The sequence below is a fragment of the Pseudoliparis swirei genome, chromosome 19 (assembly GCF_029220125.1).
Source record: "Pseudoliparis swirei isolate HS2019 ecotype Mariana Trench chromosome 19, NWPU_hadal_v1, whole genome shotgun sequence".
In the NCBI taxonomy this organism is placed as follows: domain Eukaryota; kingdom Metazoa; phylum Chordata; class Actinopteri; order Perciformes; family Liparidae; genus Pseudoliparis; species Pseudoliparis swirei.
Window position 1 is genome coordinate 19460760 of NC_079406.1, and position 16353 is coordinate 19477112.

The 16353-nt window shown below is 40.3% G+C and overlaps 2 protein-coding genes across 2 annotated transcripts; one reads left to right on the top strand and one right to left on the bottom strand.

Annotated features, from left to right (window-relative positions):
* Positions 1 to 767: 767 nt before the first annotated feature.
* Positions 768 to 2883, bottom strand: mcts1 (MCTS1 re-initiation and release factor). The gene is made up of 6 exons (XM_056439530.1): positions 2713 to 2883; positions 1748 to 1900; positions 1541 to 1638; positions 1330 to 1463; positions 1107 to 1174; positions 768 to 1016 (listed from the first exon to the last, which is right to left on the bottom strand). Exons 1-6 carry the CDS (start codon positions 2721 to 2723, stop codon positions 935 to 937), a joined length of 546 nt encoding a protein of 181 aa, XP_056295505.1. The 5' UTR covers positions 2724 to 2883; the 3' UTR covers positions 768 to 934.
* A 3384-nt stretch (positions 2884 to 6267) lies between these two features.
* Positions 6268 to 16176, top strand: cul4b (cullin 4B). Its single transcript, XM_056439856.1, has 20 exons — positions 6268 to 7488; positions 8737 to 8852; positions 8941 to 9044; positions 9168 to 9237; positions 9526 to 9599; positions 9693 to 9855; positions 10074 to 10163; positions 10709 to 10791; positions 10865 to 10932; positions 11098 to 11216; positions 11330 to 11522; positions 11619 to 11723; positions 11827 to 11937; positions 12349 to 12434; positions 13212 to 13319; positions 13432 to 13545; positions 13634 to 13739; positions 13861 to 14033; positions 14112 to 14264; positions 15022 to 16176. Exons 1-20 carry the CDS (start codon positions 7017 to 7019, stop codon positions 15115 to 15117), a joined length of 2604 nt encoding a protein of 867 aa, XP_056295831.1. The 5' UTR covers positions 6268 to 7016; the 3' UTR covers positions 15118 to 16176.
* The last annotated feature ends 177 nt before the right edge of the window (positions 16177 to 16353 follow it).

Below are 16353 nucleotides of genomic sequence, written 5' to 3' on the forward strand. Positions count from 1 at the left end.
GGCCACTGAGTGTAAATTCAACAGCTGTTGAAATCCCCCCAACACAGACGGTGAACAGCTGTATTCAGTGCAGAGGAGCAGACCAACAGGTTTAACGTTGGAGAGCCAGTGACATCGTGCCGCCCCGTCGTAACAATGCTCATATTCTGGATTGATGAGTAGACAGAGTACGTCCCAACTGCACTAGATGAAAACCAAGTAGTGAATATAAAAAGTTCTCATGTCTACAATTTCATAACATTTTCATATCTCCTCAAAAACAGACCCCTCTAGTATTGAACTCCCCCCCCCCACCACGCTAGAGAGCTTTGCTTGGACTGCTACCGCCAACATAAAGAAAGGAAGTTTTCTGACGACACTACCGTCATCGTCCAGATTCGAAAACAACGATGAAACTTCGCAGAGGAAATCAAAAATCTTGCGGCACTTTACAAGTTAAATTCCCATGTCACGTGCCTGTTAACTTCTACAGAGGGAGGACTAATAAAAAAAGCATCCTGACTGGAACCCTATCAAACTGGCATGTAAAGTGCATTGTGCAGGACGGAAGGGCTCGATAGTAGGTGATTAAAACCATCCAGAACATCATTGGTGATAAGAGGTTCCTGCAAAAGGCCCAAATGACATTAAAAGACACAATGCACCCAACCTACAGCCTGTTCATACGGCTGCCGTCTGGCAAGAGATACAGAAGCATCAGCTGCATTTCATGCCGCAACCATTTGTTGTACTTTGACCTTAAATTGGATCCAATGCAAAATACCAACTTAAAGCAAGATCTTTCTTTTATTTGTGCATATGTCAATTGATTTATAGCCTCATCAGGTTACACAGCTAAGTCCTTAGGTGTAAACAGTTGAGGGGTAGCTCATGTGTTGCGGTCAAGAGCTCCACACTTTCCAGGGGGCGGCGTGTGTTGCAGGTATTGATGTCATCATTTATACGTCTTCATGTGCCACAATCCGTCATTCAAATAGTGAACATTCTCAATTCCAATTCCCTTGTTGACTTTTTCTCTGTTTGCAAAAGACAGACAAAGAGCAGGTATCAGAAGAGCAGTAACAGTGTGTTTGCTTGTGTAAAATGTATAGAGAATAAAATCGTACATGCTGTCTGCAGACATCTTCATAACGCCGACACAAAGTGCAAGTTGTTTTCCCTCTGCCATTATGGCCTGCATCCACTTGTTAAAGAAAATCGTACGTAAGTGACAGAAAATGTGGAAGGAAGGTGAGATATTATATTTCTGAATTGAGAAGAAATAGTTCACACATTATTATTATTATATTTTATAGTGTGAAAGCTGGGGCATCATGAATAAAAGGATACAACTACAGTGTCAGTTGCAGCTGGGTAGAGTTTAGCGCCTGGTGACGTCAGCCCGGGGCACATTATGTTGGCTCCACTTAAGACAAATTTAATGGCTCCTTTGTCTACTTGCTGGTGTGGAAGAATGAAAGGATCTAGAAGAAGATAAGTTCTCATCAGTGTGAGGAAACTCAAACACAACCATCAAGCAGTTGGCGTTAGAATAACTTACATTTATGCAACAGTCTGAGGGTTGGGTAGAAGGGTCCTTCCCTCTGTCTGAAGAAAAGCAGTTCCCCATTCACTGTCAGGATTTCAATGTGTTCATGGCTGTGGGAAGAAAAGCAATATAAAAAACGGAGAAAAAAATCCACTGTTCTGAAAACAGATTTTTATGTGAGCAACATGATGATAATAGAAATTAAAGGATGAGTCATACCATCTCACTATTTTGACAGGATCCTTTTTTGGCATTATGTGATTAAGCCATGACTCAATGTCAGGAAATTGTACCAAGAGCTGATTTTTGATGCCTTTGATCACAGATGTTTTCAGCTGGATACAGTTCGAGACATTCTCTTTCTCGTCAAATCTGAAACAAACAGAACAAGCTTTTGTGGCATGTCCTTCATACGATAAAACTCATTTTCACCACCAAGTGTATGCTTTTTTCACTTTTCATTTGTCAGGTGCCTTTATTTATGTTGGCAACCATGCATCAAACATACACAATGGAGTACACCGATTCAACATTGAGGCAAATATTGGCAGTAAACAATGTTGGTTCTGTTCAGATATTACTTTTTCAATCCAATACACACAGTATGCTGATATGTTGGGGAAAAATATAAACTTAGTCTTTCTAGAAGAACAGGCACTTATTTTTTTAATAATAATATAGATACATAAACAATGGTGCATATAATACATAAAATAATATTATTTTGAAACTCATCCAGACAAATACATACATTTCAGGGTAAATATAATGCTCACATACATTTCAATACATTCTAAAAATGTAGATAGCTATAAAAACGTTGTGAATAGAAAACGGTTGTTATGAGCTAAAATAAAAATGACTAATAATAAGCTCGTCTCGTCTGAGATATGCCTGAATGTACACAATTGTCCCAGGATGACACAACTTGGATTTTGGATTTAAGGCACTGTGTTGTTAAAAAAACAAGGCTCCATTATAGATCACACAGCACTGCCACGTGTACATATATATACGTTTACTGGCCTCGTTGGGCGTTATAACAGAGGACCTCACATAACTCATGGTTCATTAATTGAACTCGAGTCGAAAACAAACTTGAATACACGATTGCTAATCAGTAAGCGTTAGCCACCTAGCTGGGGTTAGCTAACGTTGCAACATGGAAATAATCAGCAACGTACTTTTTAAACATCCTCGATGGTCGCTGTTGCCGCTACCGAGCTCCTCAAATGTCACAAAGCTCTTCCAGAATTACTCCACCAGATCGAGTCTGGTAAACTCAAGAAAATAGCAGAATACAGTGAATCTATCAAGTAATGCTTCAGCAATCCCACGCCTGTTCAGCAGTGCAGGGCCAGCGGTGGGAGTGTCGCGTCATTTTACGACAGTTGTGTGCGTTACACGGCAAATCTGGTCACCCGGTCACTGCTGCACTGCTGTGACTCAGAGCCATTGAAACGGAATAGACTGAACTATTTATGTTAGTCGTGCTCTGCCGCTGTTTGTCTTTGTTTTTGTTTTACATCGTGTTCAATAACCGTGTGATACTAAACTACAATGTATACTTTTTAATTCAAAGTTTAAGCCTCCATATTGCTGTCAAACATAAATCCTGCACAGTGCACACTGTTATGGAGGACTTAAAATGACTTAAGTATAAATAAATAAATAAATGAATGCATGAATAAATACAAGAATAAATAAATAAATGCTTAAATAAATGTATAAATGAATAAATAAATGCTTAAATAAATGTATAAATAAATAAATACATGTATAAATAAATAAATAAATGTATAAATAAATAAATAAATACAGGAATGAATAAATATAAGTTATAAATCAACAAGACATCATTAAATAAATATATTTCTGCATTTCTGTATTTCTTCATTTATTTATTTCTCTATTTATGTGTCCACACGTATTTCTTCATTTATTTATGTGTGACATTTACGTGTCCGTATATTCAAATGAGCTGGGCGGTCCGAACCTCTGTCTAAAGCATGATTGGTCACAGGAGTGTGATGCACCTGGTGTGTTGTGCTCTACTACTTCTGCCTGGCACATGACGCTGAAGTTGACTCGCTCAGCTCACCGTTAGCAGAAGTTAGCCTAGACAGCTTTTTGACTTCAGCCGTTTATCAATTCCAAGAACACTGAGTACAGACTCGTGTTCTTTTGGAGTCTGGTCTTTGGAGTCTGGTTTTGGGAGTCCAGACTCTCGAGGACGCAGGACGGTCTTTCTGGTCTTGTGACGTCACCACATCAACTGTTCTTGTGCATGAATTTACTCAAATTATTCACTGTAAAATAATTTACAGTGGAGTAGAATGTGTTGCGGTGTTCACTGTTGTTTGGTGTAGGCTACGAATAAACGATAATAAATATACAACGTCTCGTAGCTTTCCTGACCCAGGGTCGCTACAATATGAAGTTATGAATCTTAACCCTCAGTCAAATTGACGTAACGTTATCTTTTAGTAAATAATAAACTCGTTGTGCTCTTTAGATCCTCAAAAACCTAATTATATCTCATGTTTAGCCGCTACGGAGACGTCAGAGCCAGCGGAGCATTTCAAAAAGTCCTGCCGAGATCAGGCTTCTCTCGGCGGCCACACAGCGCGCTGAGCGCCCGGAGCTCACTGGTCCCGCGAGCAGGACCTCAAATCTCCGTCGCATATCCTTATTAGACTGAATCTCGATAAACCGACCACAGATTTGATGCTTAAACAACTAACTTCTCGGCTGAAAACATCCTTAAATTACATTCCGTGACTCAACAGTAGTATTTAGAATGTACAGACAAGAATGCATAATAAACGCTGTTCGTCTACAGATCCAAGTGCTAGGGATCGATTGCTTCTGTCTTGCTCCCTGACTTGACCAACCTGTTCAACAATGAGGTTCCGACCGCCCAGCTCATTTGAATATACGGACACGTAAATGTCACACATAAATAAATGAAGAAATACGTGTGGACACATAAATAGAGATATAAATAAATGAATAAATACAGAAATGTAGAAATACATTTATTTAATGATGTCCTGTTGAGTTATAACTTATATATATTAATTGCTGTATTTATTTCTGTATTTATACATTTATTCTTGTATTTATTTATTTATTTATACATTTATTTAAGCATTTATTCATTTATTCATGCATTTATTTATTTATTTATTTATACTTAAGTCATTTTGAGTCCTCCATAGACCAGGAGTTGCTAGCTCTCAAACCAGTTATTGTACCTCAAGAGGAGAAGCTTCTCAAACTTGTGATCTGAGAGCCTATTCCTCTTTGGAGAGAGAATCAGGTTCCCAAGGCTAAAGAGTCTTTCCACTTGGGGCACTGGATGGAGTGGCTGCATTATATTTAAGTGATACGTTCTTTATTATGGGAAACTGATTCAGAGCGTCCATCCCTGTGGCTCCTGATTTAAAGTAATCAGCTACTTCATTTTCAACAGAAACATAGGCATCCTCCTCAGATCTCATCAAAGCTAAAGAATTCATCCTCTTTGGTCGATGGCCGGCGCTGTGTTGTTGGGGTTTCCCCTGGGTGCTCATCCTGCTCTGGGACATATTTTCTGCATTCTGCTACTAGACTTGCTTTTACAAGGTCCTTCCTCTCCTGGTCACGCAGCCAACGTAACTTACAACTCACCACTACATTTTTGTCTTTAATTTCGACGAGCGAAAAGTAATGTCCATACTTCCAGGGGAGAAAGCTCGTGCTATCCGCACTGTCGGCCATGATGTGGTTTAATGCTCATTGATTGATTCGATTGGTGTATATTGTAGCGACCCTGTGAAGTGGCTGTCAATCACAGTGTGGCACCGTGCATGCTGGTCGCGTGCCTGTGATTGGCAGAGTAGAGGGGAGGCGGGGTTAACCTGCCGGAAAACGGGAGTTAAGGTTGGTTGACGGGAACCGTTGTTGTTGACGTTCGAGCTGCTGAGCCGAGAGGAGCAGCTGTCTGTAACATGTAAATCCGCATCATGTAAACACACTGTGTTGGTGGATGCCCAATAAAGTGAGGATTAATAACGTCGTCCCGTCTCATCAGTGCCATAACGTCCGAGACGTTACAATATCATTGCGCCACCAAGGTCCTGCGATGTCAGCTCAGAAGCAGCCAAAGTAGGCCTAGCTTGTCTTCTTGTCTGCAAGTGTTCATTTTTCACAAAAGAGAGTAACGCGAGTAACAAACTCATTTACATTTCAGTAATTGTAACTGCGTTAGTTGAGTTTAAAAAATACTTCGTTACATGCTCGTTACCGCTAAAAGTAGTGGAATTACAGTAACGCGTTACTCCCAACACTGGTAAGCACCCACTTCATGTTTAACCATTGAATATGTATTGATGTGCACCATGCTAACAACAATATACTGTAGTGGAATAAATTGATATAGATAGTGAAACAATATTAAATATGGACGTGTTTATTGAAAGGAGCAGACCAACAATACTTTTATTAGAGAAAGGATAAATTAAACTATTGTTCTCCATCTATATGCAGTGCAATACAGAACATAGAGAAACACAATTTTGTTTCTCTATGTTCTTTAAGTGCAAAACAAAAATAATGAACAAATGTACATTAAGTGCAAACAACAAGGTACAAAAACAAATGCAGAATAGGATACAAGACCAGATACACATATACATGATAGTGCAATAAGAAATGAAAATAGTGTATATATAATATACATAGGTAGTGTAAATAAATGTAAAGTTATAATGCATGAAACAATACCAGAAGCAGTTTTATGAAACAGACGTTCTCTTTAAAAAGCTGTTCCTATATTTAACTTTTACTGTGTAAACCAGAACACATTCACAAGAGAGCAAATTCCCATTCATATCTACCTGGGCAACTTCCTTTATTCATTCACGTTTTGTGAATTGATGACCATAAAAGAATGACATCCAGAGCGTTTGCATGGCGCCACCTGGTGGCCGCAGCAGTGTACAACACTGTCGTTGATTTCAAATAAAAAACACGCTTGGGCAAAAAGTACTTTTTGTACAAAGTACTTCCGGTGGGGTCACCGACGAGCTTTTATGAGCTATTTCCCTCCCCGTGTATACGAACGGCTGTTTTAGTAACATGTGAGCCTATTTCTCGCTGTAGCCACGTTTATTCTGTAAATAATTATCGCTAAGGCCGCTTAAGTTAACCGCTCGCGCTGAAACGACTGCACAACGCGGTGGGACACGAGCGGCGAAAGGAGGAAGCAATAGCCTACCATCTTTCTTCTCCTGCCAGCAATAACAAGAAAGAGACAAGGCTAGATCCAAGTGGATCTGTGTGGTTCACACTTTATCTGTTTTGTACCGGATAAACGCCAGGGGGAACCTGTCCGCGTTCTGATAGACACCGTTAAAAGCTCCCGGACACTGAGCTCATCTTTCGGCGAGCCTGGAAGTTTCGGATCTAAAGACTGGCTGTTAAGAATTAGTATTCCCGTTTTTTCATGTTTCCAACAGGTCTATCTTCCCCTAACCCCCCACCACCGCCAACCCAGGAGGCTAGACCCGCGGCTACTGATGTCAAACCCGACAGCGGTAACATCACATCTCCGAAGAAGAGGAAAATAAACGGTTCAGAGAGGGAAGACATCGCTGACACGATCTCGTCTTCGCCTCCCAAGACCCTGCATTCCTTTTCTTCTTCCGCCTCCTCATCTTCCTCCTCGTCTCCCACTGCACTGCACATCCAGAAGAAGTTGAGGTTTGAGGATCTGGTGGACTTCATTGGACTGGATGTGAAAATGGCCGAGGAGGCTGCCGCCGCCGCTTCGTGCTCCAATAACAAAAGCAAAGCCGGGTTCCTGGCCGGTGGCGCGGGGCACCACGCGAACGGGCTGACGAAGCCCGCGGGCTCCGGCATCTTCTCCAACAGTAAACCCGGCGCGGCCAAGAAACTAGTCATCAAGAACTTCAAAGGTAGCAGACAGTGTGCTGGACGATGTGGTTCAAGCTTCTCGGCGTCCTGGTCCACTGCTCGGGTCTTAGTCCTGAAGGATGCGTGTTCATGTGACATCCTAAAATATGATAATAAGAGATGATTCAGAGAACGAGTAATCCTCCTAACCTCACGGTTCATCCAGAAGAAGTATAGACGTTAAATGTTGCTCATAAATGATCATTTAATTACGTCGAGGCGCTTTCAACAACTGAAACGGTCCCCACAAAAGTTCAGAAAATCTTTTTTAGGAGTTGCTAATACGACTATGAAGTGGCTTGGTGATTATTGAATATTTTTTTTGATCCAAGTCATATTGTGAAGATTTGATCTTGTGATGTCATAGTTTCTCAGGTTTAGTAGTAACAACAAATAATTAATCCAAACATGTAACGTGTTTGACAATAAGAATCGGGCCTAATTTATAACTAGTAAAACTGAGAACTATTATCTTTACCAATGTCCCTGCTGTGACAATAATGCATTATATTATTATATTGCATCTAATTTCGCAATATTTGAAAAACTGCAAAATTATTTTATGTGTAATGTTATATTGATTTCATTTCACGTTTAAACTATTTTAATTATGGTATATTTGATCATTTTGTAAATGCGTCACAGTTTTATTGAGATTACGATGTTTTCTTGTTTCCTGAAGACCTGAAAAACAAGAAACATTGAGTCACAATCGAGATGAAAGATATAAAATGACCAGCGATCAAGAAACAAATGGTCAATTGATACAATTAGAGGCATAGTAAAACTGATCAGATGGTAAAACTAAAGAATCTGGTTTGAAGGCAGTTTAAACTTCATTTAATTTAAGAGGTGCCACTGTGTGTGAACATGTACAATAGCTAATATTAGGTAGTTATTGTTTACTGCAGGTACCAGATGCAGAGTGCTGTGACCTGTAACAGCAGTGTTGATGAATATCAAGAGATGATTAATTGTTATCCGTGATAAACATACTACAGAGCCCTGTTCATACCTTTTTTATATTACAGAAACCAAAATATCAAGTCCTAATAACACACAATATTAGATTTCACAATCCTCCAACTATACTTTAGAAAGTCATTCATGTACATTTTAAAATAGCATTGCTTACACTGCAGCAGCAGCAGCATGGTCCAATGAGGTCCACTGTTTATCGTTCAGGGTGTTTACCTGATTTAAGTTTACAGTCTTATCACAGCTGTTTCTGTTCTTTGTTCTGCTCACAGAAAAGCCCAAACTGCCTGAGAACTACACACAGGAGACATGGCAGAAGCTGAAGGAGGCGGTGGAGGCCATACAGAACAGCACTTCAATCAAGTACAATCTAGAGGAGCTCTATCAGGTATCAGTACAGACCTGTTGACGTCCCAGAGGAAGCTCATTGAGATAGAAAATATTGTCCCTTCTGACATTTTCTGTTGTCCCCGCAGGCTGTCGAGAACTTGTGCTCCCATAAGATATCTGCCAAGCTTTACAAACAGCTAAGGGCCACGTGTGAAGACCACATCAAGGCACAAATTATTCAATTCAGAGAATATCCTTTGCAGTTTCTATTCGTCAATTTCTATCTGTGGATCTTAACGTCCTTCTGTTAACCTCAGTGATTATCCCGCAGTCAAGTTGCAGTGAAGCTCTTTTTCCTTAACGTTGTTCCTACGGATGCCCTGGACAGCGTGCTTTTCCTAAGGAAAATTGACACGTGCTGGCAAGATCACTGCAGACAAATGGTATGTTTGATAACTTTATCAAGTTAAGTGGTCGTGGTCACATCCTTTTGAAAGTGTAAACACAGCCTCCCTCTACATGTGATTTGTTTGTTATTCAATTTTCATGTTTAAATAGTTATTCCACTGACTTTAGTATTTCCACAGAAAGACCGTAAAACACTGTTTTCACTGACTGACTGACTGACTTTGTGACAAGTGAAGTGATCTTTGTGTGTGTAATCCCCCCCAAAAATCACAACTTACATCAGTGCTGCTTCCACACTCTGATTGTTTGTCATTGTTTCACAGATCATGGTTCGGAGTATATTTTTGTTTTTGGACCGCACCTATGTTTTACAAAATTCAATGCTGCCATCAATCTGGTAAGTGAACCCTGATGTCAGCTGTTCTGCAGTATTGTGAGGCCGGTTTCTGTTTTTAAAGCAGGTGTTTGAACAAGTTGCTCTGGTCTGCAGGGACATGGGTCTGGAGCTGTTCAGGTTCTACATCATCAGTGACCTTAAGGTCCAGAGTAAAACCATCGACGGGATTCTGCTGCTCATAGAGAGGGAGCGAAACGGAGAGGCGATAGACCGCAGTCTGCTGAGGAGCCTGCTGAGCATGCTCTCTGATCTGCAGGTAACCGACCATGGACCATTTAATTCTTTCTTTAATAACAGTCCTGGTGTAAATCTGTTTCTCAATGCCTGTATCGTGGGCCTGCGCCACAAGGAGAGTGTGGCTCCTGCAGCTGTGTTATTTGTGATCATCAACCGCACAAGGGTCTAATGAGTTGTTGTAGCTTATTTTTGACAAACAGCTTTATTGAAACCTGCTCTCTCTCTCCGTCCCAACAGATTTATCAGGACTCCTTTGAGCAACGCTTTTTGGAGGAAACCAATCGTCTGTATGCTGCAGAGGGACAGAGGCTGATGCAGGAGAGAGAGGTGATTTATGGGGCCCTCATACTCTGGGCCAACTCTGTTTCTTATTTCAGTGACGACGTTGGTCCAAGATAGGCCGTCTGATGCCGTGCTACATTAATATTGATGCATACAAAACTTCATCATCGCCTGATTCATTCAACTGCATTAGTTGTAGCAAGATGGGCTTGACAAACAGGCAGCTGAGTGTATAGTGTGTCTTACCGTGACCGTGGGTATTGTGGTGTCATTGTTGACACTAAATTCATCCTGAGTTTTATTCGTATGATTTTACTTGAATGGTCTATATATCTTTTTTTATTTTTTTATTTTAGGAATGTTTTATTTATTTGATGCTGGTCAATGTCTTTCGTTATCTAAACATTCCTCATTTGAATTTATTATTGTCTATTTTAAATTGCTGCTCTGTTTAACCCGGATTATTACAAATTCAGCTGTATTGGAGGAAAAGCTCTTGCATTGTTTAAGTTGTTGGCAGCTCTACCGTATATTATATAAGTAGTCGATATTAAGAGATCACAATATGCTTTCCCCTATTTTCTCTGTAGGTACCAGAATATCTCCATCATGTCAGCAAGCGATTAGAGGAGGAGGCCGACAGAGTCATCACATATTTAGACCAGAGCACACAGTGAGTGATCGACTGTAGTTTGCTGTTTGCTGTTTCACACTGTAACCTGAGTTTAATTTATTTTCCTGCTCAGAAAACCGCTCATTGCTACGGTGGAGAAGCAGCTGCTGGGTGAACATCTCACAGCCACTCTGCAAAAAGGTACGCAACAGTAAATACTTAAACACGAGTCCCTTTACAGCAGTAAGTACGTGTCTAGAATGTATCGGATATCTAACTATGCCGCCTGCCGGACTACTCGCTCAAGTCTTGAGATAAAAGCAGCTTGAATTCTGACCCTGACTGTCTGTGGTTGGGATCTTCCAGGGCTGACTCACCTGCTGGACGAGAACAGAATTCAGGATCTGTCTCTTCTCTATCAGCTCTTTAGTCGAGTGCGAGGCGGCGTTCAGGTTCTCCTACAGCACTGGATAGAGTACATAAAGGTAAGACGCTGTCAGCGGCCTGAAGATGATGGATGATGAAGGTGCTGAGCTGAGCGTTTTGCATATTCTGTTGCGAACTGTTGTTGTTTTTTTCCGATGTCTTGACAAACTAGGCTTTTGGAAGCACAATCGTAATCAATCCAGAGAAAGACAAAACGATGGTGCAAGAGTTGCTGGACTTCAAGGACAAGGTGGATCACGTCATCGACGCCTGCTTCATGAAGAACGAGAAGTTTGTCAACGCCATGAAGGAGGCTTTCGAAACGTTCATCAACAAACGGCCAAATAAACCCGCAGAGCTCATAGGTCAGTGAGCGTCCCCCCATTCATAACTGTTGCACCGTCAGCAAATATAAAAGTGCAACTAATCACAATGTGCCATGAACGTACTTTAATTTACAGCAAAGCATGTGGATTCAAAGCTACGGGCAGGAAACAAAGAAGCAACAGATGAAGAACTGGAGAAGATGCTGGATAAGATCATGATAATCTTTAGATTCATCTACGGTAATATTTACTATCTTATAGCTTTCAGTTTATGACCCACCCCCTCTCTGTACTTAATATAATATAATAATATATCTTGTATTTTTTTAATATGTCATTTTAGGAAAAGATGTTTTTGAGGCCTTTTACAAAAAGGATCTGTCCAAGAGGTTGCTGGTTGGAAAGAGCGCCTCTGTGGATGCTGAAAAATCGATGTTGTCAAAGCTGAAACATGGTGAGTTTAATGCTTGAAAGTGTCTCTTCTCTTTTGAAACACTGAAATAAATCACAGAAAGGGAATATTGACCCTGAATATTGTCACGGTATCTCATTTATTGCAAAAGATAAATGAATGATAAAACAACAATTTAACTTGGTTTATGAGTTGTTTTGTCCCTTTTTTTGGCAAATTAAAGTGTAATAGTGTAGGGAGGAGGAGAGGGAGTCTGCAACCATTTGTGTACATAAAGTGAGAAGGGAGAGAAGCGGAAATTATTTTCAAGAGGTGCTGGATTGTTAACACAATATTATAATATGTGTATCATTAACATGAGATCAATATATATGTTCTTAAATATTCCTCTCATTGCCAATGCCACTATATTGGGACAGCCCCACCCTGAATTGACTGTTGGTGTTTCCTCAGAATGTGGAGCAGCGTTCACCAGCAAGCTGGAGGGGATGTTCAAGGATATGGAGCTTTCTAAAGACATCATGGTGCAGTTCAAACAGGTCAGAGCATCAACATTAGGGTCAATCGATAAGAATATGCATTTTAATTTTTTGCCGGAAAGAGATGTGTTCGGCCATTTAGTTTTCACACAGACAGAAGAAGCACTACGTGAAAAATGCAGCTCCCTTGTTCATTTGAATGTGTTGACACATTGAGGGCAACATCTGGCAACGGGTGGCTGTGGGCAATTGAATAGTTATTAGGGATGTAACTAAAGATTGTTTTCATTATTGAATATTCTGTGAATTATTATCTCGATCAATTGCTTACTTGTAGCATTTAAAAAAAAAAAAATATGTTAAAAAATGGACATTGTAATTTCCAGAAGCCCCAGCGTCAAAACAACTTGTATTTAAAAAATGTTTAAAATGAATCTCCACCTGGGAGAAGCTGGGACAAGGGAATGTTTATGTTTACATACATTATTTTCCAGAAGCCCCAGTGTCAAAACATCTGTCAAAACATTATTTTACATTTAGATTTAATCTTTTCATCTCTAACTGGTCGATTACTTTGTAACTGAAATCACTTATTTCCACTCATAAGTTTTACCATCATTGCAACAAAGGAAAGGGAAGTTATACAATCCCTCCCCATATTATTACAAACCACTGAAACAAAAAATCTATCAAACTCATGGATTTATTAATCCGACTGCTTCATGGATCATATTTCCTCATCTCGCTGACGCCTAAAAGGGCAAAACCGATAACCGTAAGCAAACAAATTTAAATGTGGCAGGTGAATATCACATGTGTGTGTTTGCATTTCTGCAGCATATGCAGTGCCAAAACCTTCCTGGTAACATCGAGCTGACGGTGAACATCCTGACGATGGGCTACTGGCCAACCTACGTCCCGATGGAAGTGCACATGCCTCCTGAGGTTGGTGCTGCACAAATATAGAACAATTTTCGGGAACATGCAGTTTTTATAACCTGCTCTGCAATAAACATACTGAGTGTTGCTTTGTAACGCCTCTGTTATCTTCCTCCAGATAGTGCGACTGCAGGAGATCTTCAAGACCTTCTACCTGGGCAAACACAGCGGCAGGAAGCTGCAGTGGCAATCGACACTGGGCCTTTGTGTCTTAAAAGCGGAATATAAAGAGGTAGATAACTACGAAGAGAATGTTCTGTTGTGTTTCCACTGAATACAGCACAATGTTAAATGTGTTCTTTTATTTTTAATTACAAAAGGGCAAGAAGGAGCTGCAGGTGTCACTCTTCCAAACACTTGTGCTGCTGATGTTTAACGAAGGGGAGGAGTTCACCCTGGAGGAGATCAAACTGGCAACAGGAATAGGTTTGTGTGATTACATCACGGTTTGGTCGGAAGAACTTTGGTGAAGAAAGCTCTGGTTGTCGAGCACTCCTTAAGCTGCAGCGCTGATCCAACACACCGCCTGTGTCTGTTTGGTTCACAGAAGACAGTGAACTGCGCCGGACTCTGCAGTCACTAGCTTGTGGAAAAGCACGCGTCCTCACCAAAATCCCAAAAAGCAAAGATGTGGAGGACGGGGACAAGTTTTCTTGCAATGACGACTTCAAACACAAGCTCTTCAGGATAAAAATCAACCAGATCCAGATGAAGGAGACGGTATAATATTAAATTGCTGAAGCATCCTCGCACAACGGTTTCGGTGAATTATTATTATTATTATTTGTTTTCTTGCAGGTGGAGGAGCAAGTCAGTACCACAGAAAGGGTCTTTCAGGATCGTCAGTATCAGATTGATGCTGCCATCGTGCGGATCATGAAGATGAGGAAGACTCTGAGCCATAATCTCTTGATGTCTGAAGTGTACAACCAGCTCAAGTTCCCTGTCAAGGTGATTAACACAACACTGAACCGCTTTACTTCAATGATTAATATGTGGGATTCATATTCTGTGTCTCCATCAAAATCTGTTTTCTGTGTTTGCTTCATCTCTGTTTCCATTATGGAGCAGATCAACATTTACACTAGAATACATTTAAGGATTATAGATACTGGGTTTTTGAAGGTCAATTTGGATATTTAATAGTTTTGGAAATCCTTAAGAATTTTGACCACAATAGGTACTTAGCAGGACATCATAATGTTTTACGTTTTCCAGTTTATGTGGTGGATAAACTATGAAACTTTAGAGACACCGTTTCTAAATTTACTTTGACATATATTTGGACCGTCTATAATGATATTTCTTGTCACTTATAGGGCGATAACTATGTCACTATCGGCATTCTGCAATGCAATCTTGTATGAAAAATCAACATTAATGAATCTGAAAGTACAGGCTGTTTGAGTGTTATTTTATAGCCAACAAGCTACTGCCCCCCATTAGCTGACAGTACGGTCGGTGTTGAATAAAAGTTGATTTTACCAGGATAAGATCTAAACTGTCTTTTATTAAAGAAAAAAGACGTGGTAAGTTACATCTAGTAAGTTATGCCGTGGTAACTTGGACAGAGTACCCTGGGAATGTGACATTGCATTAATCTGCTTTTCACTGTGATTGACACTCACCTCAAAGTAGAAAAATAACCAGAAATGGTGACATGTGCCTCATGTGTGAACCGCTGCTCCTCTGTCCTCTTCCCTTGCAGCCTGCTGACTTGAAGAAGAGGATAGAGTCTCTTATTGACCGGGACTATATGGAGCGTGACAAGGAGAACCCCAACCAGTACAACTACATGGCTTAGAGAAAGAAAAAGTGACTTTAAAAAAAGAGATGCAGATGGCCCATTCAGGCTGTGGTGATCGGTCTCTAAATATTTTGCTCCAATGGATGTTAACCATTATCATCTTCCACCCAGCGACCGACAAGTGAATGGATACTGCTCCACAGGATTTTTGTCAGGGGTCTTGTGATCCTGTGGACTGCATGCCCATCAAAAAAAGAATATTGTCCATATTTCTCGGTACCTCTGAGAGAGTCGGGCTGCCCTGGACACACAAAGAAGACACAAAGATGATGTTGTTCCGTTTGTGCTGATTTCTTTTTTTTTATGGAGAGGAAAAATATTTATTTTCAAACTTCAATTCTTCTTTGTCCAAAGTTAAATCAACATGCTCTTTGTTATCAAGTCACTTTTTTGGCATTTTGTTGCTGACACACTTAACAAAGCTCTAAATGGAAAGAGAAAGTGGATCAGCAAATTTAACTGATGCTCATTTCGGTGTGAAGTCTGGGACTGTTGGACTAGCATTCATAGTGGGGAATTAACAATTTGGGGAGGGTTGGTGTCAAATGTGTGAACCCGCAGCAAAGTTTTACCATTTTTAAGGCCTGATGAAGCTGTGATCATGAACATGCAAAGCATTCAAAGCAGAGTTTATACAAAAAAAAAAAAAAAGGAACACTTATTTTCTTAGGGTGAACTCAAGCTGATAAGACAGTTCAGTTGGACAAGAATATGCATTTAAGTTTCTCATTTGTTTCCGTCGTAAGTTTTTTGTACATACTTCACAAAAGTGACATTTTAAATGATCTCATCTGACAGTCAACTGCTTTTTAGGTTTTTTGTTAACCCTTAGAAAGTATATACTAAAAGCACAATGACATCAGAGGCCCCGTCTTCCCTGGTGTCATGCCACATACACACTATTTTTTTTTTTATGTCTCCCTGTGGGGCTTGCAGTTCTTGATCAAACGTGGGGGTGATAAGAGTGGACATGAGGGAAAATATGACTGATTAGAGATGCCATTGTTTGTATGAGTCTGTTAGATTTGTTGCTTCAGATTAAAACAACTGTTTCAATTGGGGGTTTTCTATTCTTTATTATACGTCTAGATTCTAATGTTTTGGTCTGAAGCTATCAATAAGCCCTACCACATTGACATTATTGTGAGCCTGCATACAGTACAATAATGAACTTTTACAGGGCGAGAGCCACCGCCTCCTGGTTGGAGACCGTCCCTGTCATATGACTTTCAT